This window comes from Thyridium curvatum (assembly GCF_004353045.1).
Source record: "Thyridium curvatum strain D216 chromosome Unknown NODE_51_length_304177_cov_85.428264, whole genome shotgun sequence".
NCBI classification, from domain to species: domain Eukaryota; kingdom Fungi; phylum Ascomycota; class Sordariomycetes; order Thyridiales; family Thyridiaceae; genus Thyridium; species Thyridium curvatum.
This window is the reverse complement of record NW_022156806.1, coordinates 233,207-250,724: the sequence shown is the minus strand read 5'-3', so window position 1 is coordinate 250,724 and position 17,518 is coordinate 233,207. Positions and strand designations below refer to the sequence as shown.

The 17,518-nt window shown below is 58.0% G+C and overlaps 5 protein-coding genes across 5 annotated transcripts; 3 read left to right on the top strand and 2 right to left on the bottom strand.

Annotated features, from left to right (window-relative positions):
• Positions 1–565: 565 nt before the first annotated feature.
• On the top strand, positions 566–4,136 carry E0L32_008071 (uncharacterized protein; the record flags this gene model as incomplete). Its single annotated transcript, XM_031142884.1, has 2 exons — positions 566–3,628; positions 3,669–4,136. The coding sequence occupies 2 exons, from the start codon at positions 566–568 to the stop codon at positions 4,134–4,136; spliced, it is 3,531 nt and encodes a 1,176-aa protein (XP_030992745.1).
• A 1,257-nt stretch (positions 4,137–5,393) lies between these two features.
• Positions 5,394–7,311, top strand: E0L32_008070 (uncharacterized protein; the record flags this gene model as incomplete). Its single annotated transcript, XM_031142883.1, has 3 exons — positions 5,394–5,643; positions 5,843–6,055; positions 6,113–7,311. The coding sequence occupies 3 exons, from the start codon at positions 5,394–5,396 to the stop codon at positions 7,309–7,311; spliced, it is 1,662 nt and encodes a 553-aa protein (XP_030992744.1).
• A 663-nt stretch (positions 7,312–7,974) lies between these two features.
• Positions 7,975–9,867, bottom strand: E0L32_008069 (uncharacterized protein; the record flags this gene model as incomplete). The annotated part of the gene is made up of 5 exons (XM_031142882.1): positions 7,975–8,846; positions 8,944–9,182; positions 9,254–9,311; positions 9,370–9,771; positions 9,831–9,867. 5 exons carry the CDS (start codon positions 9,865–9,867, stop codon positions 7,975–7,977), a joined length of 1,608 nt encoding a protein of 535 aa, XP_030992743.1.
• A 2,411-nt stretch (positions 9,868–12,278) lies between these two features.
• Positions 12,279–12,731, top strand: E0L32_008068 (uncharacterized protein; the record flags this gene model as incomplete). Its single annotated transcript, XM_031142881.1, has 2 exons — positions 12,279–12,467; positions 12,597–12,731. 2 exons carry the CDS (start codon positions 12,279–12,281, stop codon positions 12,729–12,731), a joined length of 324 nt encoding a protein of 107 aa, XP_030992742.1.
• Positions 12,732–13,133: 402 nt separating this feature from the next.
• On the bottom strand, positions 13,134–16,744 carry E0L32_008067 (uncharacterized protein; the record flags this gene model as incomplete). The annotated part of the gene is made up of 4 exons (XM_031142880.1): positions 13,134–13,180; positions 13,252–15,528; positions 15,898–15,955; positions 16,349–16,744. 4 exons carry the CDS (start codon positions 16,742–16,744, stop codon positions 13,134–13,136), a joined length of 2,778 nt encoding a protein of 925 aa, XP_030992741.1.
• Positions 16,745–17,518: the final 774 nt, after the last annotated feature.

Sequence of the window (17,518 nt, the reverse complement as noted above, 5' to 3'; positions counted from 1 at the left end):
GAAGCGAGGCCATCCAGAGAGGCCAAACAAAAGAGTTTCTCACAAAGACTGCCTGTTCGGGCACCTACGCTTGTAAGATGGATGACCATAAAGAACGTAGCACACAAACTAGACCGAAGGAACGGGCTCCTGGTCCACCCCGGGAAAATGATAGGCAGTAATGAACGAATAGACGAGATGCAGCTTTGTCAAGAACGACAACGACTTCTGAGAGTGGTGAAAGAAATTGATGAAAGGTCTTTGTTCTGTGAACTCGTAGGTGAAATTGAATGAGATACCTAAATAATTGCCCACTGATGCACCAAATTTGAGGTACCAATCAGTGGCAGGGGGCCATCGCTCTAGCGTGGTGCGTGCCTCGAGCTGTCGCCCCAGCTGCGAGTTTGCAGCCTTAACCAAAAACAACAAAAAATTCCCTGGGCTAGCGAGAGCTTCAAATACAGCACCTCTCCCCCTCCTCCACAACGCGAGTCCGCCCCTTCGCGTTCTCCCTTCATCCCGCATTTTCTATCCGACGCACGACATCCCTCAGTAAACCGACTCGAACGCCGTTTTCTACGCGAGGATGTCTCTCTTCGGCAAGCCATTGGGCGGTGCTACCGGCGGAAGCTCCCTCTTTGGCTCCCAGCAGCCTGCTTCCACAGGCTCGGGCCAGATGGGCGGCCTCTTTGGCTCCACGGCCGCGGCGCCGAAGCCGGGAGGGCTGTTCGGCACTGGCGCTGCTGCAACGACGACGACGACGACGACGACGCAGGCTCCAGCCGGCGGTAGCTTGTTCGGGGGCGCCTCAACGACAACCCAGCAACCCCAAGCGACTGGAGGTGGACTCTTTGGAACTGCCGCCGCAGCCACACAACCTAAGCCCGGTGGCCTGTTCGGCGCCTCGACGACAGCGACTTCGCAGCCCCAGGGCGGAGGTCTGTTCGGCACATCAGCCGCTCCCGCACAACCTCAGAAGCCCCCCCTCTTTGGCGCGACGCAGACCGCCACTACGACCTCAGCACCTTTCGGCGCGAGCATCCTGTCGAATAACAACCCGGCCGCAAGTACCAATGGCCTGCCGTCTCAACCCAGCGGCGCGTATTTCGACAGCCTCCTCGCGAAGAGCAAGAAGCAAGCCGAGGGAGAGTCGAGCGAGCAGCTTCCGAGCCTGCAACTGGGTCTGGGTGATCTGCGACAGAAATTGAGGAAGCTCGGCCCTCAGGCTCAGACAAGGGCTGTAGATGGCAAGGCGCACTACCTTCTCGCCGCGTCGGGTGTCGATCCAGGTGCGGCTGTCCGTGACCTTGGTGCTTTCGGCATCCACGCCGGTCGGGACCGCTCCCAGGCCGTTGCCAGCGGCGAGCTCGACGTGGAGACATATCTCTCGAACCTGCAGACGAAGACCACGCTTGGCATGATTGCCGACGGGCTGGAGAGGTCGGTTCGCGACTTTGACAGCTTTCTGGAGGACAACGTCACCATGGAGTGGGAAGCGCAGCGGAAGCGCATCTACCAGCACTTTGGCATCAAGCCGAGGGAAGACGTCGGCGGAGCGGCCACGACACCTAGCAAGGATGGAGCCGGTGGCTTTGGCCGGTCGCGAAGGAGCCGGAACCCCTCTACTACCCCTGCGCCGCGATCTACCCAGCGAGGCAGCACTTTCGGCCGATCGAACCTCCAAAAGTCTATCATCGGCACCCCCAGCAAGATTGGCGCGCACCCGCCGGAGTTCTCTGACGTGGAGTTCGGAGCTGATAACGCCGGCTCGATGAACGGCCTGGCGTCGATGGATGACCGATTCCTCCGCGAGAAGCAGGCGAAGCTGGCAGACAAGATCCGCAGCCTCAACGACAGCAGAGTGCTTCACCAGCCGTACCCCATCCTCTACGAGCTCGCGGGCGTCGAGGCCAAGTCTGGCGACCGGCATGCCCAGAACATTGTCGACGCCTTCAAGGCCGTGATGGAGATGGTTGGTGAAGATCCCGACGCGGACCCTACGGTGCGCGGGGCGACAGCCAGGGAGCGGCAGTTTGCCAAGACATACCTGGATCCCAACCCCAACTCACAGAATGCCAGTGCTATGCGCAAGCGTATCTTGACGGGTGCCAACCGGCATCTTGAGAGGCAGTTCTGGTCAGAGGTCGAGGCCTCGATCGCTAAGAACCCTCAGGAGGCGGCACTCGGCGGACGTCCCGACGTCATCAGCAAGATCAAGGCTTTTGTCCGGCTACGCGCTGCGCACAAGAACCTTGTTCCCGACAACACTTTTGTTCAAGAGATCAACGGCGAGCCGGTGTGGGCCGTGGTCTTCTATCTCCTCCGCACTGGCCATGTGAACGAGGCCGCCAAGTTTGTCAACGACAACCAGAACCATTTCCGCAGCATTGACAGGACCTTTGCGAGCTACATCAACAGTTATGCCACGAGCGAGGACCGCAGGCTTAAGAGGCAAATGCAGGAGCGGTGCAACAACGAATACAACCAGAGGGTGCGCAATGCGCCGGAGGGCTCCATCGACCCGTTCAGGATGGCCTGCTACAAGATCATTGGCCGTTGCGAGGTCAGCAACCGCAGCCTCGACGGCTTGCACCAAGACGTCAACGACTGGATCTGGCTCCAGTTCAACCTGGCTCGGGAAGGTGACCGGTCTGCCGAGCTGGCCAATGAGATGTACGGATTGGCGGAGTTGCAGGGCAGCATCAAGGAGATTGGACTCAAGCACTTCCCAAAGAACAGCACCGAGGATACTAACGGTAGCTTTGGCATGTTCTTCTACTTGCAGATCCTGTCAGGCTTGTTCGAGCAGGCCATTGCCTACCTCTACTCGTTCTCATACGTGGATGCTGTCCACTTCGCTATCGGTCTAGAGTACTATGGTCTTCTGCGGGCCGCGGACGCTCTGACTGCCGGCAATGAGCTGCTCAGTCACAATACACGAGGCATGCCCCAGATCAACTTTGGCAGGATGCTCGGCTACTACACGCGCGACTTCCGTGCCGCCAACGTGGCTGCTGCTGTTGACTATCTCGTGCTGATCTGCCTGAACATGGACGACATTAGCAACGAGTTGGACAAGCAGCAGGCGGCTCTCTGCCACGAGGCCCTGCGGGAACTCGTGCTCGAGACGCGCGAGTTCAGCAAGCTTATCGGGGATATCAAGCCCGATGGCCACCGCATCAAGGGCCTCATCGAGGAGCGCGGCCCCCTCATCGCGCTCGAGCACGAGCAAGACTTTATCAAGACCATCTCGCTGCAGGCGGCCAGCTTCGCCGACGACAACGGCAGGACGACCGACGCGGTCCTGCTGTACCACCTGGCGGGCGACTACGATACCGTCGTGGCCATCGTCAGCCGGGCGCTCAGCGAGGCCATCTCGCTGGAGATCGGCGAGGACCCGATGCGCCTGGTCCCCGTCAAGCCGCGCGTCGAGGGGGCCGAGGCCGAGGCGCAGCCGGGCAGCAGCCTGAGCCTGGCGTCGCTCGACGACCCCGTGGAGCTGGCGCGGACGATGATGACCATGTACGAGCGGGACCAGATGTTCAGGCAGAGGATCCGGGAGCCGAACCGGGTGGCGTGCAGCGTGCTGCTGCAGATGAGCGACATCAAGGGGCTTGTTGAGGCGGGCAAGTGGCCCGAGTGTCTGGATGTGAGTGTTTTTTTCTTCTTGAGTCTTGTACCATTGAAAGGACCCCCCCCCCCCTTTACTTGACCTGGTTACTAATCTTGGGGACGCCGTCACAGAGAATCCGGGGCCTCGAGATCCTGCCGCTCAACGCCAAGGGCGACCCGAGCGCGATCCGCAACTACGCGTCCAAGTTCTCGAGCCTGTCGCAGCCGGTGGCGATCAACGTGCCCAACCTGCTCATGTGGACCGTCGTGTGCTGCACCAAGCAGCGGGAGCGGCTGGCGGCGGGCCGGTTCAGCGGCAACGAGTCGACGGCGCGCATGCTGGCGGCCGAGCTCAAGCAGATGAGCGTCGACCTGACGACGTACACGAGCCAGCTGCGGTACCGGTTCCCGCCGCACCTGCACGAGGCGCTGGCGAGGGCGTCGGCGGACTAGGAGGGAGGGTGGAGAGAGGTCTGGAGAGGTTTGGTGTTGTATTGAGCTTTTTGTGCGTATGGATGGATGGATGGATGGGTGGCCGAATATAGGCGTAGTTGGTGAGCCACTCTACTTTTGGTAGAGGGAAAATAACGAGAGGACGAAAGGGCGAGCGACGTGGTTTTCCCACAGGGATCTTGCGTCGGGAGAAGAGGATAGCCTAGACTATTCATTGTACAATACATGACTACATGACTTGCAACGTTGTTGCTGTTGTCGTTAGGCACGTTATTATGCACATGCAACGGTAATTAGGTCCGGGGTCTTTCACAACGATATGTTCCCGCACTCTTCAGGACAGTACTTGTACAACAGACTGAACAGCGGACCATGCACCTGTACCTACTTCAATGTTCTCTGTCGTTGGTTTATTGGCATATACGTACATTCAATATAGTGTTATGGGGAGTTGATTACCTAACGCAGCTGTCTCTGTCCCTTTTAGACAAGCCGTTGTGTCTTTCCCACTTGGGGCGGGCTTTTTGGGGGCTCTTCACTACTGGGGGGCTCTTTCCCGCACTCAGCCGAGCCGGGCTGGGCTTCTTGACTCAGGAAATCGAATCCCAGGCGCACGTCACGAATAATCCGGGCCCATCCGCCCTCCCATTTTGCTACGCAGCCCATTTTTATTTTTACCCACCGAGTCAAGCGACGTCCCGGCACCCCTTGTTTGCATCAAACCACCCGACTCAATCCTGCGGATCTCGTGTGTGCATCGGCGGCCGCCATTGCAGTTGCGTGCGATAGGCGTGTTACCCCTTGTTCGCCTCTCTCGTTCCGTCTGGCGTCCCCCCAGCCAGCCTGCACACGGCGCACGTGTGTGTACCTTGCTTCGTGCCTGTGTGCGCAGAGTGTGGCGTGCGCCGCGCACAACTGGCCGTTCGCTGGCCAGTCTGGACTGTGCTGCTGCTGCTCTATGTGGCTCGCCCCACCTCCCATCGTATCAATTTACCTACGTACCGTACCCTTCAACGCTGGGTGACCTGTTGTTCTCCCCCCCACGGAGGGCCGTTACCCCTTGACGCCAGCCGAGGGGAGCGGAGCCGCCCCCCAATTCAACACCGGGAGACGCGCGACGGGGATCCGGTTGCCGGCTAAAACAGGGGCCGGGAGCCGGGGGGTGTTGCATACTGGCGCCCCGGGACGCGACAGGACCGGCCGGCTGCATGGCGCAGCGTGGGTGCGGTGGCTGATTGGACGGGTGCATACCTGATATACCATACGTACAAGAGCGGTCCTCCGCGGGGGCCCTCAACCCCTTTCACGGTCCCCCCTTTTCGCGGAGCTCCGCTGGGGCGGGCCCAGCAATGTCGGACGCGGGTGTGTCCCACACGGCGGAGGAGGCGGATGTAGGCGGCGCTGGAGGCGGAGTTCGGGGACACAAGCGACACCTGTCGGGCGATGGTGATACCAGCTGTGCGTCTCCGCCGCCCTCGGTCACGTCGTCGTCGCGGAACGGAGGAGACGGCGACGCGTCCAAGAAGAGGAGGACGGGGCCGGGGAGCCGCGGCGTGGCGAACCTCACCCCGGAGCAGCTGGCCAAGAAGCGTGCCAACGGTAGGTGGCCTTGCTCTTACCACATTTTCAGTCTTCGCCTCCCTTTTTTTTTTTTTTTTGTGAACTCCCCGACGTATTTCATGAATATCCCTTTGGAGAAGACTATTCTGGGATACGTCCATGTCGCCTCCGCGTGTCTCTTTTGGACATTAATACAATCCCTGAGCGCTAGCCACTGGCTAATTTTGAGCCGGAACAGATCGTGAAGCCCAGAGGGCCATCAGAGAGCGAACAAAGCACCAGATCGAAAGCCTGGAGAGAAGGATCCAGGAGCTCACATCTACACAGCCGTACCAGGAGCTGCAAGCCGTCATCCGGTCTAAGGAGGCGGTCGAGGCAGAGAATGCCAGTCTCAAAAAGCATCTGGCCTGGATCGTCTCTACGATACAGCCGTTGCTCGGCGGGTCGCAAGGTCAGTACTCTTTGACACAAGTGGGCCACATGCTGGCAGTATACTGAATAGTGGCAGGCCCGCCATTAGACAGCAGAGTCTATCCTTCGCCAGGGCAGACATATCTGCCTGTGCAAGCACCCCCTCCAGCTGCCCCCGTTCCGGTGCAGCCTGGCTCGACTCCTGGAAGCGCCGTGTCGCCAGGGCCCGGCACGATAGAAGCGCAGATCCAATGGAAGAACCCGTCGGCAACGGGCAATACGGCTGTGCAGACGCCTACTTTCTACCAGGCGAAGCTGCTAGGTCAACAGAAATACGAACTACTTCACGGCCTGGACCTCGGGCCCGAACGTCTTGGGCTCGACTTCCTCCTCGACGCCTCGCAGCAGATCACCCGGATCCAGCCAGGCCAGAACGGCGCACAGGACTCGCCCGAATATCACCACGCACCCATGAGGCACGATGCCACATACCCCGGGGCCAGCGCCTCCCCGCCCGAGGGCACAGCCACCGACATGAGCCCAAGGACTGCCATGAGCCATCCCGGCGGCGATCACAACGTCCGGCGGTGGGCCACGCCCCTAAACCACTGCCCGCCGACATGCCCCCTCGACCACCTGCTGCTCGACTTCCTCAGCGAGCGCCGCCAGCGCGCCGCCGAGGGTCTCTCGACGCAGGAGATCATCGGCCCGCGCTACCCGTCGGTCTCGTCGCTGCTTAACCCGCAAAATAGCCGCTTCTCGCACCCGCTCTCCAAGGTCTTCACCGACATCCTCGCCACTTTCCCAGACATATCGCGCCTGCCCGAGCGCGTTGCCGTCCTATACATCATGTTCCTCATCATGCGGTGGCAGATCAACCCGTCGCGCGAGTCGTACGAGCGCCTCCCGCCCTGGTGCCGCCCCTGCCGGGCCCAGCACGCCGTCCCCCACCCGGCCTGGATCGATCACCTTCCCTTCCCCATCATGCGCGAGCGCCTCGTGCACGACTTTGCCGACGGGTCCCTGTCCCCGGAGCTGTTTGACGACTTCTTTGTGCCCTTTACGCAGACCCTCTCGCTCAACTGGCCGTACGAGGACACGGACACGCTGCTGCAGAGCCCCGAGGGCGAGGAGCTCATGATCAACCCGGTCTTCGAGCGGCACCTGCGCCGCCAGGAGAACTGGACGCTGGGCGAGGCCTTTGACAAGGCATTCCCGCTGCTCGCGGACATGTACAACCTCAAGAAGGACTCGGGGGCGATCGTCTTGGCCAAGGGGAAAGCGGTGGTGGCCTAGGCCTCAGCTGTACGATGGTGGCGTAAGAGGGGCGGTGACGGGTTTTGGTGTAATGGATTCTGGGTAGCCATACTTTTTGTTATGCTTGTTGGTTTCTGGCTTTGGGTCTGCTTTTTTTTTCTGAGGAGTACTGGGTGTTTTCTATCTGGTCGATTCATGGGAATGATTGTAATTTGGAAGGGTTGCCAGTGGCCATTTTGTCTTTTTTTGGATGGGTTCATTCAGGTTGCATTTTTGGGTAATACAAAAGGGGTTTTCAACAACAGGGTATTCAGCGCGTGGGACAATCATGCGCATGTCATGTCACGCTCTTCAGAGTAGAGAAAAAAACTTCGAGTTGCCAATCCTTAGAAGGTTCTTGTTCAGTCCCAGGCCAAGTCAGTGCTACTATCTGAGCTATCTCGACCAGCATCTATCTTGAAAATTGTCATGTAAACAAACATAACGCACGGGTGGGTATCTTGAGCACCGTTCTCGCACATCCTGTGAACTCCATTCCAACGCCGAGAGATCCTCTTGTCGTAACCACGGCCCTGTTCCGTAGAAAGCAACGAAAGGCAAGAAACACACGTAAAACAGTGGTCGATCATAGCTCATCTACGGCGAGCATCATCAGAGCCCCGTCATCATCAGTGTATGTATGTATTTCCTGTTCCTGTAACATCAGCCCTCCCACTCGTCCGGGGGGGACGCAAAGGAGTACGCCTGGACGCCCTGCCCGATGCCCGCAAAGAGGCTGGGGTTCCTGTCGCGCGGCATCGTGGCGAGCGTCAGCGCCTTGACGACCCCGGAGGACCGCGTCGCGTCGACGTCGGGGGACCGCAGCTGCCGGCCCGTGCGCAGCGAGTAGAGCGCGATGCGGCCGTCGTCGTGCGCGGCGGCGGCGAGGCCGTGGTCGGCGTCGACGTCGAAGCCGATCTGCAGCAGGTGCGCCTGGTTGCGGTAGCCCGGGAAGGTCAGCAGCGGCTTGGTCGTGGTCGTGGTCGTCTTCGTCGCGCCTTTCTTTCCTCGGGCGGCGGCGGAGGAGGAGGAGGAGGAGCCCCAGCCCTGGCTCCGGAAGCGGCTGTCCCGGCCGGTGAACCGGAGGTCGTAGAGCGCGAGGTGGTCGTTGATGCCCGCCACGACGACCTGGTGCTCGTTGACGGAGCGGACGTGCGCCACGGGCCCGCAGGCGACGGGCCGGGCCCAGGCCGTCGGCGCCTCGCGCAGGTCGGCCATGTGGATGCCCCGAGAGCGGCCGCCGGCGAAGAGCACGTTGTGGTTGCCGCGGGCAAAGTCGACGCTGAACATCTCGCCGCCCATGGCGCCCATCCTCGCCACCCAATCGTCGTCCTCGTCGTGGTGGCCATGGGGCTGCGCCACGATGTCGCAGGGTATGCGGGTCAAGCTGTACGGCCGGTGGGGGAGGAACTGGACGACGCCGCTGCCCGTGGCGAGGGCGCATAGCATATCCGAGGCTGCCGGAGCCGGGGTGCAGCTGTAGATACAGTGGCTCTTGCGGCGGCCGAAGAGAGAGAGGCTCTGCATGCTATCGGCTGTTTCGAAGAACCCGCGTCAGTCAGTATAGGCAAATACCAAAATTTGGTGATGGTTGTTATTTTTTTTGGGGGGGGAGGGGGAGAGGTTCTGTACCTTCGCCCAGCAGCCAGTAGGGCCTCTCTTCGTCTCCGGGTTCTGACAGAGGCGGGGAGAACATCTGGATGCTCACGTCTCCCCAGGCGGGACCGCTTGAGGTAACGATGATGCTGCGGGATGGCTCATGGCATTTAATGTCCGAAATGCTGGGGAGGTTCACCATTTCCCTGCGCGGTGAGTAGAAACCGAGGGATCCTCTGGGGATTCGGTATCTGTGGTGAGGGAAGTCTACGAGTCTTTTGGCATGAGAGTGTATCAGCAGAGACTCGCAGCAGCAGATCTCTTCAAGATACTGAGGGTAAAATACCTGTCGTTCTTATCACGCGCCATGTAGTATCCCAATATGGTCCTGTCGTTCCATTCTGCTGGAACAGATGTCAGTCGAAAAGGCTTGGAAGAGGAAGAAGAAGGGCTTTATCATACCGACATAGGCAACACCGAGCCCTGTCTTCTCATCCGAGCCATTGACATAAAGACAATTTAAATTCGGCTCGACATCATCAGCTGAGGCCGGTTCATCTGGGTAGTTCAGACGACCTTTGTCCCGCAGCCCCTGAGCAAAGGCGACGTAGGAAACCTCGTAGGGGTCTGTGGCGCTGAACATGCGGTTGAGAAAGCCTCCCGTGAGCGGTTCCTGCAAGACTCTGGCGCGCTTGACACGGGCGGCCTGGATCCTCAGCTTCTTGATGGCCGCAGCAGCCTGCGCGTCATCGTGCTTCCTGCGCTTAACATTGGACGATGACCAGGCCGCACTGCTGGGTGCGGTGTGGCTCTTCTCGATCTTGAAGTACTTCTTCTTCTCCTCGTCTTTCCAGTTTTGTTCCTCTGTCAGTGAAACACTCCAAAGAGATGCCTTGACCAAGATGCGCGCAGGAGCCACTCACCATAGTAGTAGCCTGGGATATCCGGGAGAGAGGCCATGCTGGACTGGCTCTGTTCAAACTATCCTGGCAGCAGGCGAGATATCATTTCCCGGGCTCTGACCGGTGTCAAGTGCCAGTGTTGGTAGCTTTGTTCCTTTTCATCAAAAGTGTCGGACATTTGTTATTGGTTTTGACATGAAAGCGAGGACTTGGGGGTTGTACAGGACCTGCAGGCGGATAAAAATGGCCACCTCCCGGGAGGTCACGTGAGGTAAGCCATTGAATCTCGAACCTTGGGTGCGTCTTTGAAGGCCAGGAATCTCTATGAACAGAATTCTATTATTGTTGCATATACAGTATGGTCAAATCACGATTTCTCTTTTCATAACCCTATCCGTTATGCTCATGGGGCAGGCAGGCAGGTAGGCAGGTGCAGGTGCAGGGTTGGGTCTCCTGCTAGGGGGGCGGCATGTAAGTTGACATAATCTGTAGATCTATCACCAGAAGGCTTGTACTGAACAGGCAAGGTCATTAGGACCTCATATATATTGTTTTAGCTGGAAAGAGCGCCAGGTGCAAGTTTAAACTGGCTTCTCATATTCTTTTACCTAATCACTGCTCAAGATTGTTTGTTCAAGTCAGTCTCCAACCCAACGTACTACTTAGTATCCCAATCCGTAACACAAACGGTCGTTCAGAGCTGACCAGGTCAAACCCAAAAAAACGCGACTCCAGGCCCTCTAGCTCTTTGGAGCTGGCCGGCAGTCAACTCGCCAAGCTTTCTCGAGAGCTGACGCCCGCCAAGCCAATGGTTCTCCCCTGGACCTAGTGCTCTCCCGGGCGAGGCGAGATGGCGGACTGCACATGGCCCGGAGCCTGGCTTCTGATACGCCAGACACGGCAGCGACTCAGCTCAGAGCTATTTGTTTCTCGACCCCCGTTCAGAGACATCTTCGGTGCTTGGCTCATTTTTCACCACCTAAAGACTTTGGGAGCTTCAGTCAAATGAACTCCGCGCCTCGAGGGCCCTTGCCGAGCCTTCTTGATTAACGGGATTGCCGTCTGGGCAGGGATGATGTGTAGCGCCGAGTAGGTACGGTACTGGTCAAATCAATAGCACATCCCGAGTCTTCCTCCCGCCAACGGAGTAGCTTGGTAGCCTGGTAGGTACGCAGACAGCATCAATGACAATGAGTATCAGCGCCAGGCGAGACAGCTGAGGGTCCTGGGCCTCGTACAGAGACAAACTCACCTCCTACTTGTACAAAAGAGCGATCGTCTCGGCCCCGCCCACACCAAAAACAGCCACCGATGCTACACCAAGCGGGTGCCCCGATTCAGAGTAGCGAAGCTATTCACACGAGGACTCCCGAGATGTACTCGACTCACACCCAGCACAGTGCGTGAGATCTACCATGTTTCCTTCTGGTCCTATGAAGTCACTCTAGTAGATCATCTCTCCCATTCAGGATCCATGGCTTGTGTGGAAAACGGAGCCGTTTCTTGAGCAAGAGACGGTGCACCATCATGCGGGATGTCCCTATTGCACCAAATGACGAGCTAACGCGCCAACTAGCCAACCAGAGATCCCAATTGATCAGCTTTTCCAAGTTTGTCCACACTGCACCAGCGATGGCAGGACAGAACAGATCAAGCTGCTTCTCGAGCTCAAGGCGCTTTCACTGGAAGTGGGAAATACCGTATGTCATCGACTGGACAACGGCCGGTCAGTCTAGGTACCTTACCTTGTTTGGTCTGTCCGGACCGTCCTGTTGAGCAAGATCAGAAGTTGTACTTTGCAAAGATGCCCGCGGCGCTATGAGGCACCTGTAGCAGCACCAGCTCGCAACGGCGACCCCGGCCGCGAGGCCCAGGCGGCGCATGCAGCGTGTGATGATACACACCCTCTTCTTGCCCTCCCAGACGGCCCCCCGGACGGTTCCAGCTGCAGCTAACATGCATGCATGCACATAGCACACATGGATGGCTCTTGATCGTGCTCCCAAACCGAAAATCTTTGCCCAAGGTAGTCTGCGCTCATCACAGACAGGTCAAGTCTCAGCTGCCGTACTGGTACTCGGGAGAGCAAGGGAGGGGAGAGCACGAGACAAACAATTGCAGGGTGCTGGATCCATCAAGGAAACCCCACCTCCGTAGGAGGAGATCGCCCATCCATCACGGATTCCACCACACCACACAAACGGCCGCAAAACCTCCGAAACCGAACAATTCCTTGCTTCCTCTTCTCCCCCAAGACACAGTCTTCCCTCCCTTGCCAAATCCTTCTCTGCTTCCCAAAAAAAACAAGCAGCAACCCCGTCAGCCAAGACCTAGAAGTTCTCTTGAGGAAACCGCCCCTCCCCCCGCGCGCCGCCGCCGTCAAGACGTCATCCCCCGTCGAAACGAACCAAACCACACCAACGTATCGAACCCCCTCCAAATTGATCCCCTCCAAAAGTACCAAAAAAAATGGTCTACACAATCACCGTCCACCTCCGCGCCAACTCGGACCCGGCCTCGGTCGACAAGCTCAAGGCCAAGCTGGCCGAGGCCTCGCGCGTCTACCGCAAGGACAAGGAGACGCTCGACTGGTTCGTCATGCAGAGCGTCCACGACCCCCGCGACTTTACCATTGTCGAGCGCTACGAGAACGAAGGTGTAAGTTCTGTTTTTTTACCTGCTTCTTCTTCACCACCCTGCGTCGCGTTATCACACAAGTCAAAAGTTCAGGAGAGAATGTAAGGACTGAGACCATGGAAACCTGGTGCTTTCCCACGCGCCATCTAGTCTCAAAAGTATCACCTCGAGAACCCGTATTGGAAGACCTTTGACCCTTATGTCATACCCTTGCTGGAGAAGCCCATGGACCTCAGACGCTTTGAGGAGCTAGACACCAGCAAAGACGTCGTGGTGCCGCAGTAAGGAGCTTACTTAGCCGCCCATTGCGTACCTAGCTTGTAGCACATCTTCTACCACATAGGACATAGCTCCTTGGTGAAAAATAGTGAGAAACAATCAAGTCGATTACTTGTGTTCACATGAAGGCTCAAACTACTTGTCACCAAAACAAGAAATTAATTTTTACGTTCTTTGGTATTAGTTCGTCTAAAGGAGCTGTTTAGGGTATGAAGCATCCCCCATCTTCAAATAAAGTTTAGACAAAGAAAAAAAAAAGGCGTTGCCGTTCCACCCTGTGTTAGTTCTATATGACTGGAACGGTCAACAAGGGTATGTGACACGAAGATCTTCCAACCCGACTACAGCATCCCCAGTTGTGATATGTATAGGTGGTGATACAAGCGTCCACCATCTGTCTTGCGACGCTTACTGCGACTTCTCGTGCTGGGTAGAGACACGCTGGAGAGAGACAACTGGAGGCAGAGAGTATTAGCTCGGTGATCAATCGTGACAGGTACTTTGATTATCAGAGTCATAAACTTACCGAAGTCCTCGAGGGAGCGCTGCTTCTGGTTGCCCTTGGGGGACTTGCCGTGCATGAGGTTGTCGAAGCCAACAGAGTCCTGGAGCATGTAGTAGACACCGCCCATGACGCAGAAGACACCGAAGGAGAAAATCCAGATACGGACGACGGCGACAATGTGGGTGAGGGGGCTGCCGGGGATGAACCAACCCCAGATGGTGAAGCAGGTGGCAAGGATATCGACAACCAGAATGGCGCCGGCAAGCTGCCACGAGGGGATGGAGGACCAGAAGGGACCGTTGGCACGGGTGATGAAGATCAGCCAGTTCTCAGTCAGGGAGATCTCCAGGAAGACGACCTCATCCAGGTTACCGTTGTTCTGGACGATACCACCGTTCTCGCCGTTGGCGTACATGGTGGTGACGGTGATCCAGGTACCGACAGCCAGGACAATACCGAGCAGGACGGACATACCCCAGAGCTTGGGCAGGTTCCACTTGACGGGAGTGCGGCTGTAGGGAGCGTTGTCGTAGGCAATGGCAAGAGTGGCAACATCGGCGAAAATGGCGATGAAGACAACGAGCTCAATGTTGAGGGAGCGGTTGAGAATGGCGATCCACAGGCCGAGGTAGATCTCCAAGTGAATGGAAAGAGCGATACGGTAGACGACGTAGGCGTACATGCGGTGGAAAATCTGGCGAGAGGTCTTGAGGGCATCGATAATGGCACCGAGACCGGGGGCAAGGAAGACGATATCGGCGGCGGAGCGGGCAGCGTCGGAGGCACCCTCGACAGCAATACCGGTATCAGCCTTCTTCAGGGAGGGAGCGTCGTTGACACCGTCACCAGTCATGGCAACGAGGTAGCCACGCTGCTGCAGAATCTCGACGACGTTGTACTTGTGCTGGGGGAAAACCTCGGCGAAACCATCGGCAGCCTCGACGAAATCGTAGACCTCGGAACCAGGCATGTCACCGCCGCCACCGAGACCGAGGCGCTCAGCGTTGTAGACGTTGGTGCCGAGACCGAGCTGGCGGGAAGTCTCACGGGCGATACCGACGGCATCACCAGTAAGCATCTTGATGGACAGACCGAGAGACTTGGCCTCGTTGATGGTGCGGGCAGTGTCGTGGCGGGGAGGGTCAGAGCAGGGCATGATACCGAGGATCTCCCAGGCACCACCGTCACGCTTGCGGGCAACACCGAGGGAACGGAAACCACGGGTGGCGAACTCGGCGACCTTGTTCTTGTAGGCCTGGTCAATCTCCTCGGGGATGGGGTGGTCATCCTCGACAGTCTTGAGAACGAAGAGGGGAGCACCCTTGACGCAGGTGATGCGCTCGCCCTGGGGAGACTCGACAAGGGCGGTGACCTTCTTGGAGACGGGGTCGAAGGGGTGGAAGTCAATGACCTTGTACTTGGACAGGACGCCCTTGGCGCGGGGGTAGTAGCGCAGAGACTTGAGGAAAGCCTTGTCAATGGCATCCATACCCTTCTTCTTGCGCGAGGCGGCCAAGCAGGCAGTAAGCATCAGGTCCTCGGGGTCGACACCGGCGACGGTGTAGGGCTCAGAGAGAGAGAGCTTGTTCTTGGTCAGGGTACCGGTCTTGTCAGAGCACAGAATCTCGACACCAGCCAGGGACTCGATAGCGGACAGCTTCTGGACAATGGCCTTCTTGCGGGCCAGGTAGGCAGCACCGACAGCCATGGTGGTGGTAACGACAGCGGGGAGACCGACGGGGACACCAATGATAGTGATGGCAAGGGTGAAGCCGAGAATCTCAACAATGGGGTTGGAGCGGTAGAACGACGAGACCCAGACAACAAGGTTGGTCAGGACGACGAGGACCAGGAGAACAGTTCCGATACCGTTGAGAACCTCGGTGAAGTGACCAGTTCCGGCGGAGGCGGCGTTGACGAGAGCAGCAGCGCGACCGACGAAGGTGTTGTCACCAGTGGCGGTGACGACAATGAAAGCCTCACCACGCTTGACGGCGGACGAAGCATAGCACTGGTCGCTCTTGTGCTTGTCGACAGCGAGGGACTCGCCAGTGATGGCGGACTGATCGACCTGGAGGAAGGCATCGTCGGTGACAATGCGACCATCGGCGGGAATAATGGTACCCTCCTCAACCTGGAGGATATCACCGGGAACGACCTCGGGGGCCTCGACCTCCTTCAGAGTACCGTCACGGAGAACAACAGCCTTAAGAGCGAGGGTCTTCTTGAGCTCGTCGACGATGGAGCCGGCCTGGAATTCTTGGATGAAACCGACAGCAGCGTTAAGAAGAAGCAGACCTGGACGAGGGCAAGGCAATTAGCTTTTCGCGTCCGATGGAATTGGCTCTCATCACTGCATGCGCCATGCCACGGTCGACCGCATTGGCTGCGTGTGGGGTGCGTGGTAGCAGTGGTGGGGGGGCGACCAGTGGGAAATTGCGTTGACGCGATAAGGGATCTGGCCGGGATTGACACGAACGAGAGCGCCGCCGCCGACGCTGCTTCCATGTGATGCAGCTGGCGGTAGAGTCCCCGTCCGGATCAAATTGGCTCAGATCGCGATCATGACAAGCGAATTGCCCTCCCAGGTGATCTGACCACGGGCAGCGGGACTGCGCCGCCTCGATGGACGGGCATGCAGTGTGGATAGGGCGGGAGATTGCTTACCGCAAATGACACCGAAATCAACCCAGTCCTCAAGACCAGCAGCAAGGACGGCAGCAGCCTAGAGGGAAACAAAACACGTTAGCGAGGAATGATCACCCAAACAAAGTTTGGCAGTGTTTTGGCGTGTTGGGATGGTGCGTCGGACCAGTCCTGGCGCTGCTGGTGGGGTCGGGGGCTCCATTGGCGTGATTTCCCTGCTGGCCCACCCGAGCTACCCGGACTGGGCGACGGCCGAGCCAAAAGCTGCTGCTGCACCAGAGCAGGAAATTTTTCCATGGGTGGGTCCCGACCCATCAGAGCTCGCTCCTCGCCCCGTGGTGGACACGAACAAGTGAGATGAGGATATGCGATGCGCTTGGCACCACCATCACACCCCAGGCCCCGAGCGAGGCGTGTGCGTGTCTGGATGGTGCGGGAAAAAGGGAAAGAGAGGGTGATTGGGATTGCTTACCTCCATGACGAACTGGATGGGACCAACGAAGTACGAGAGGAACTTGAGGATCAGGTTCTCCTTCTCCTCCTTCATCTGGTTGAGACCGTACTTGCGGCGACGGGCAACGACCTCCTGCTCAGTCAGACCAATGCGGGTGTCGGTCTGGAGCATGTCCTCGGGGATAACGCGACCACCACCGGGCGTGTTGGTCTCCTCCTCCTCCTCCTCCATTCCGTGACCATCCTGGGACTCGAGGTCCTCAATGAGGGCGTCAATGTCCTCATCTTCCTCCTCTTCCTCAACAGGCTTGGCCTTGGTGGGCTGCTGGGCCTGGGCGGGGGCCTTCTCATCGAAGTGGCCCGACTCAATTGGCGTGTTCAGCGCCGGCGAGCCGGCGGAATTGTGCTCAGCCATGGCGGCTGTGTTTGGCGACTAACGCTGCTCACTGGGAAACCCAATTGACCAATATATGAGAGATCCTGCGCTGCGGTTGGGCAAGAGTCAATGTGAGTAGTAGGTTCTTGCGACCGGTCTGTCAGGGTGAGGAGGCTGTGATGGTGGAGGCGAGGGTGGTGACAGGGTGAAAGAGATCTGGGCCTGGGTTGGGACGATTGAGGTCGTGCCTTTCACCAAGGGCCACTTTTGAGTCAAACAAGGGTCGTTCCGAGCTCTTGCGCAGCCTCTGCTGGAAGACCGCCGGTATGTTTGGATGAGGTAATTTGGGGAATGTGAGGGTTTGGGGGGGCACGGTTGCGTGGGAGAGTTTGTTTACGTACAGAGACAGGTTGGGGGTGCTGTGTTAGTGACGCACACGCGGGGGGGGAGGGAAAAGAGAGAGAAAGAGGGGAGATTGCACCTCACGAGATGGGAAGGATGAAGAATTAAAAAGGACCTTCGTGGGTGATGGGAAGAAGAAGGGAAGAGGGAAGGGAAAAGCGAGTCGTGGGAGGAAGCTGCCCGATATTTTATTTGATTCCGTCCGGGGGGACCACTTTGCACAGAGCCAGAGCGGCGACGAGGTACCTTTGCCTTCACTTCTGACCCTAAAGCAGCTAAGATCAGATGGGAATGGGGACGGCCACGGGTGTGTGGATGCTTGGGGGTGCCATGAGTCCTGCGCTGAGGCTTTCCGGTATGATACGGTACCGTCAAGGTTTTTTTTTTTTTTTTCATTTTCTTTTACCCTTT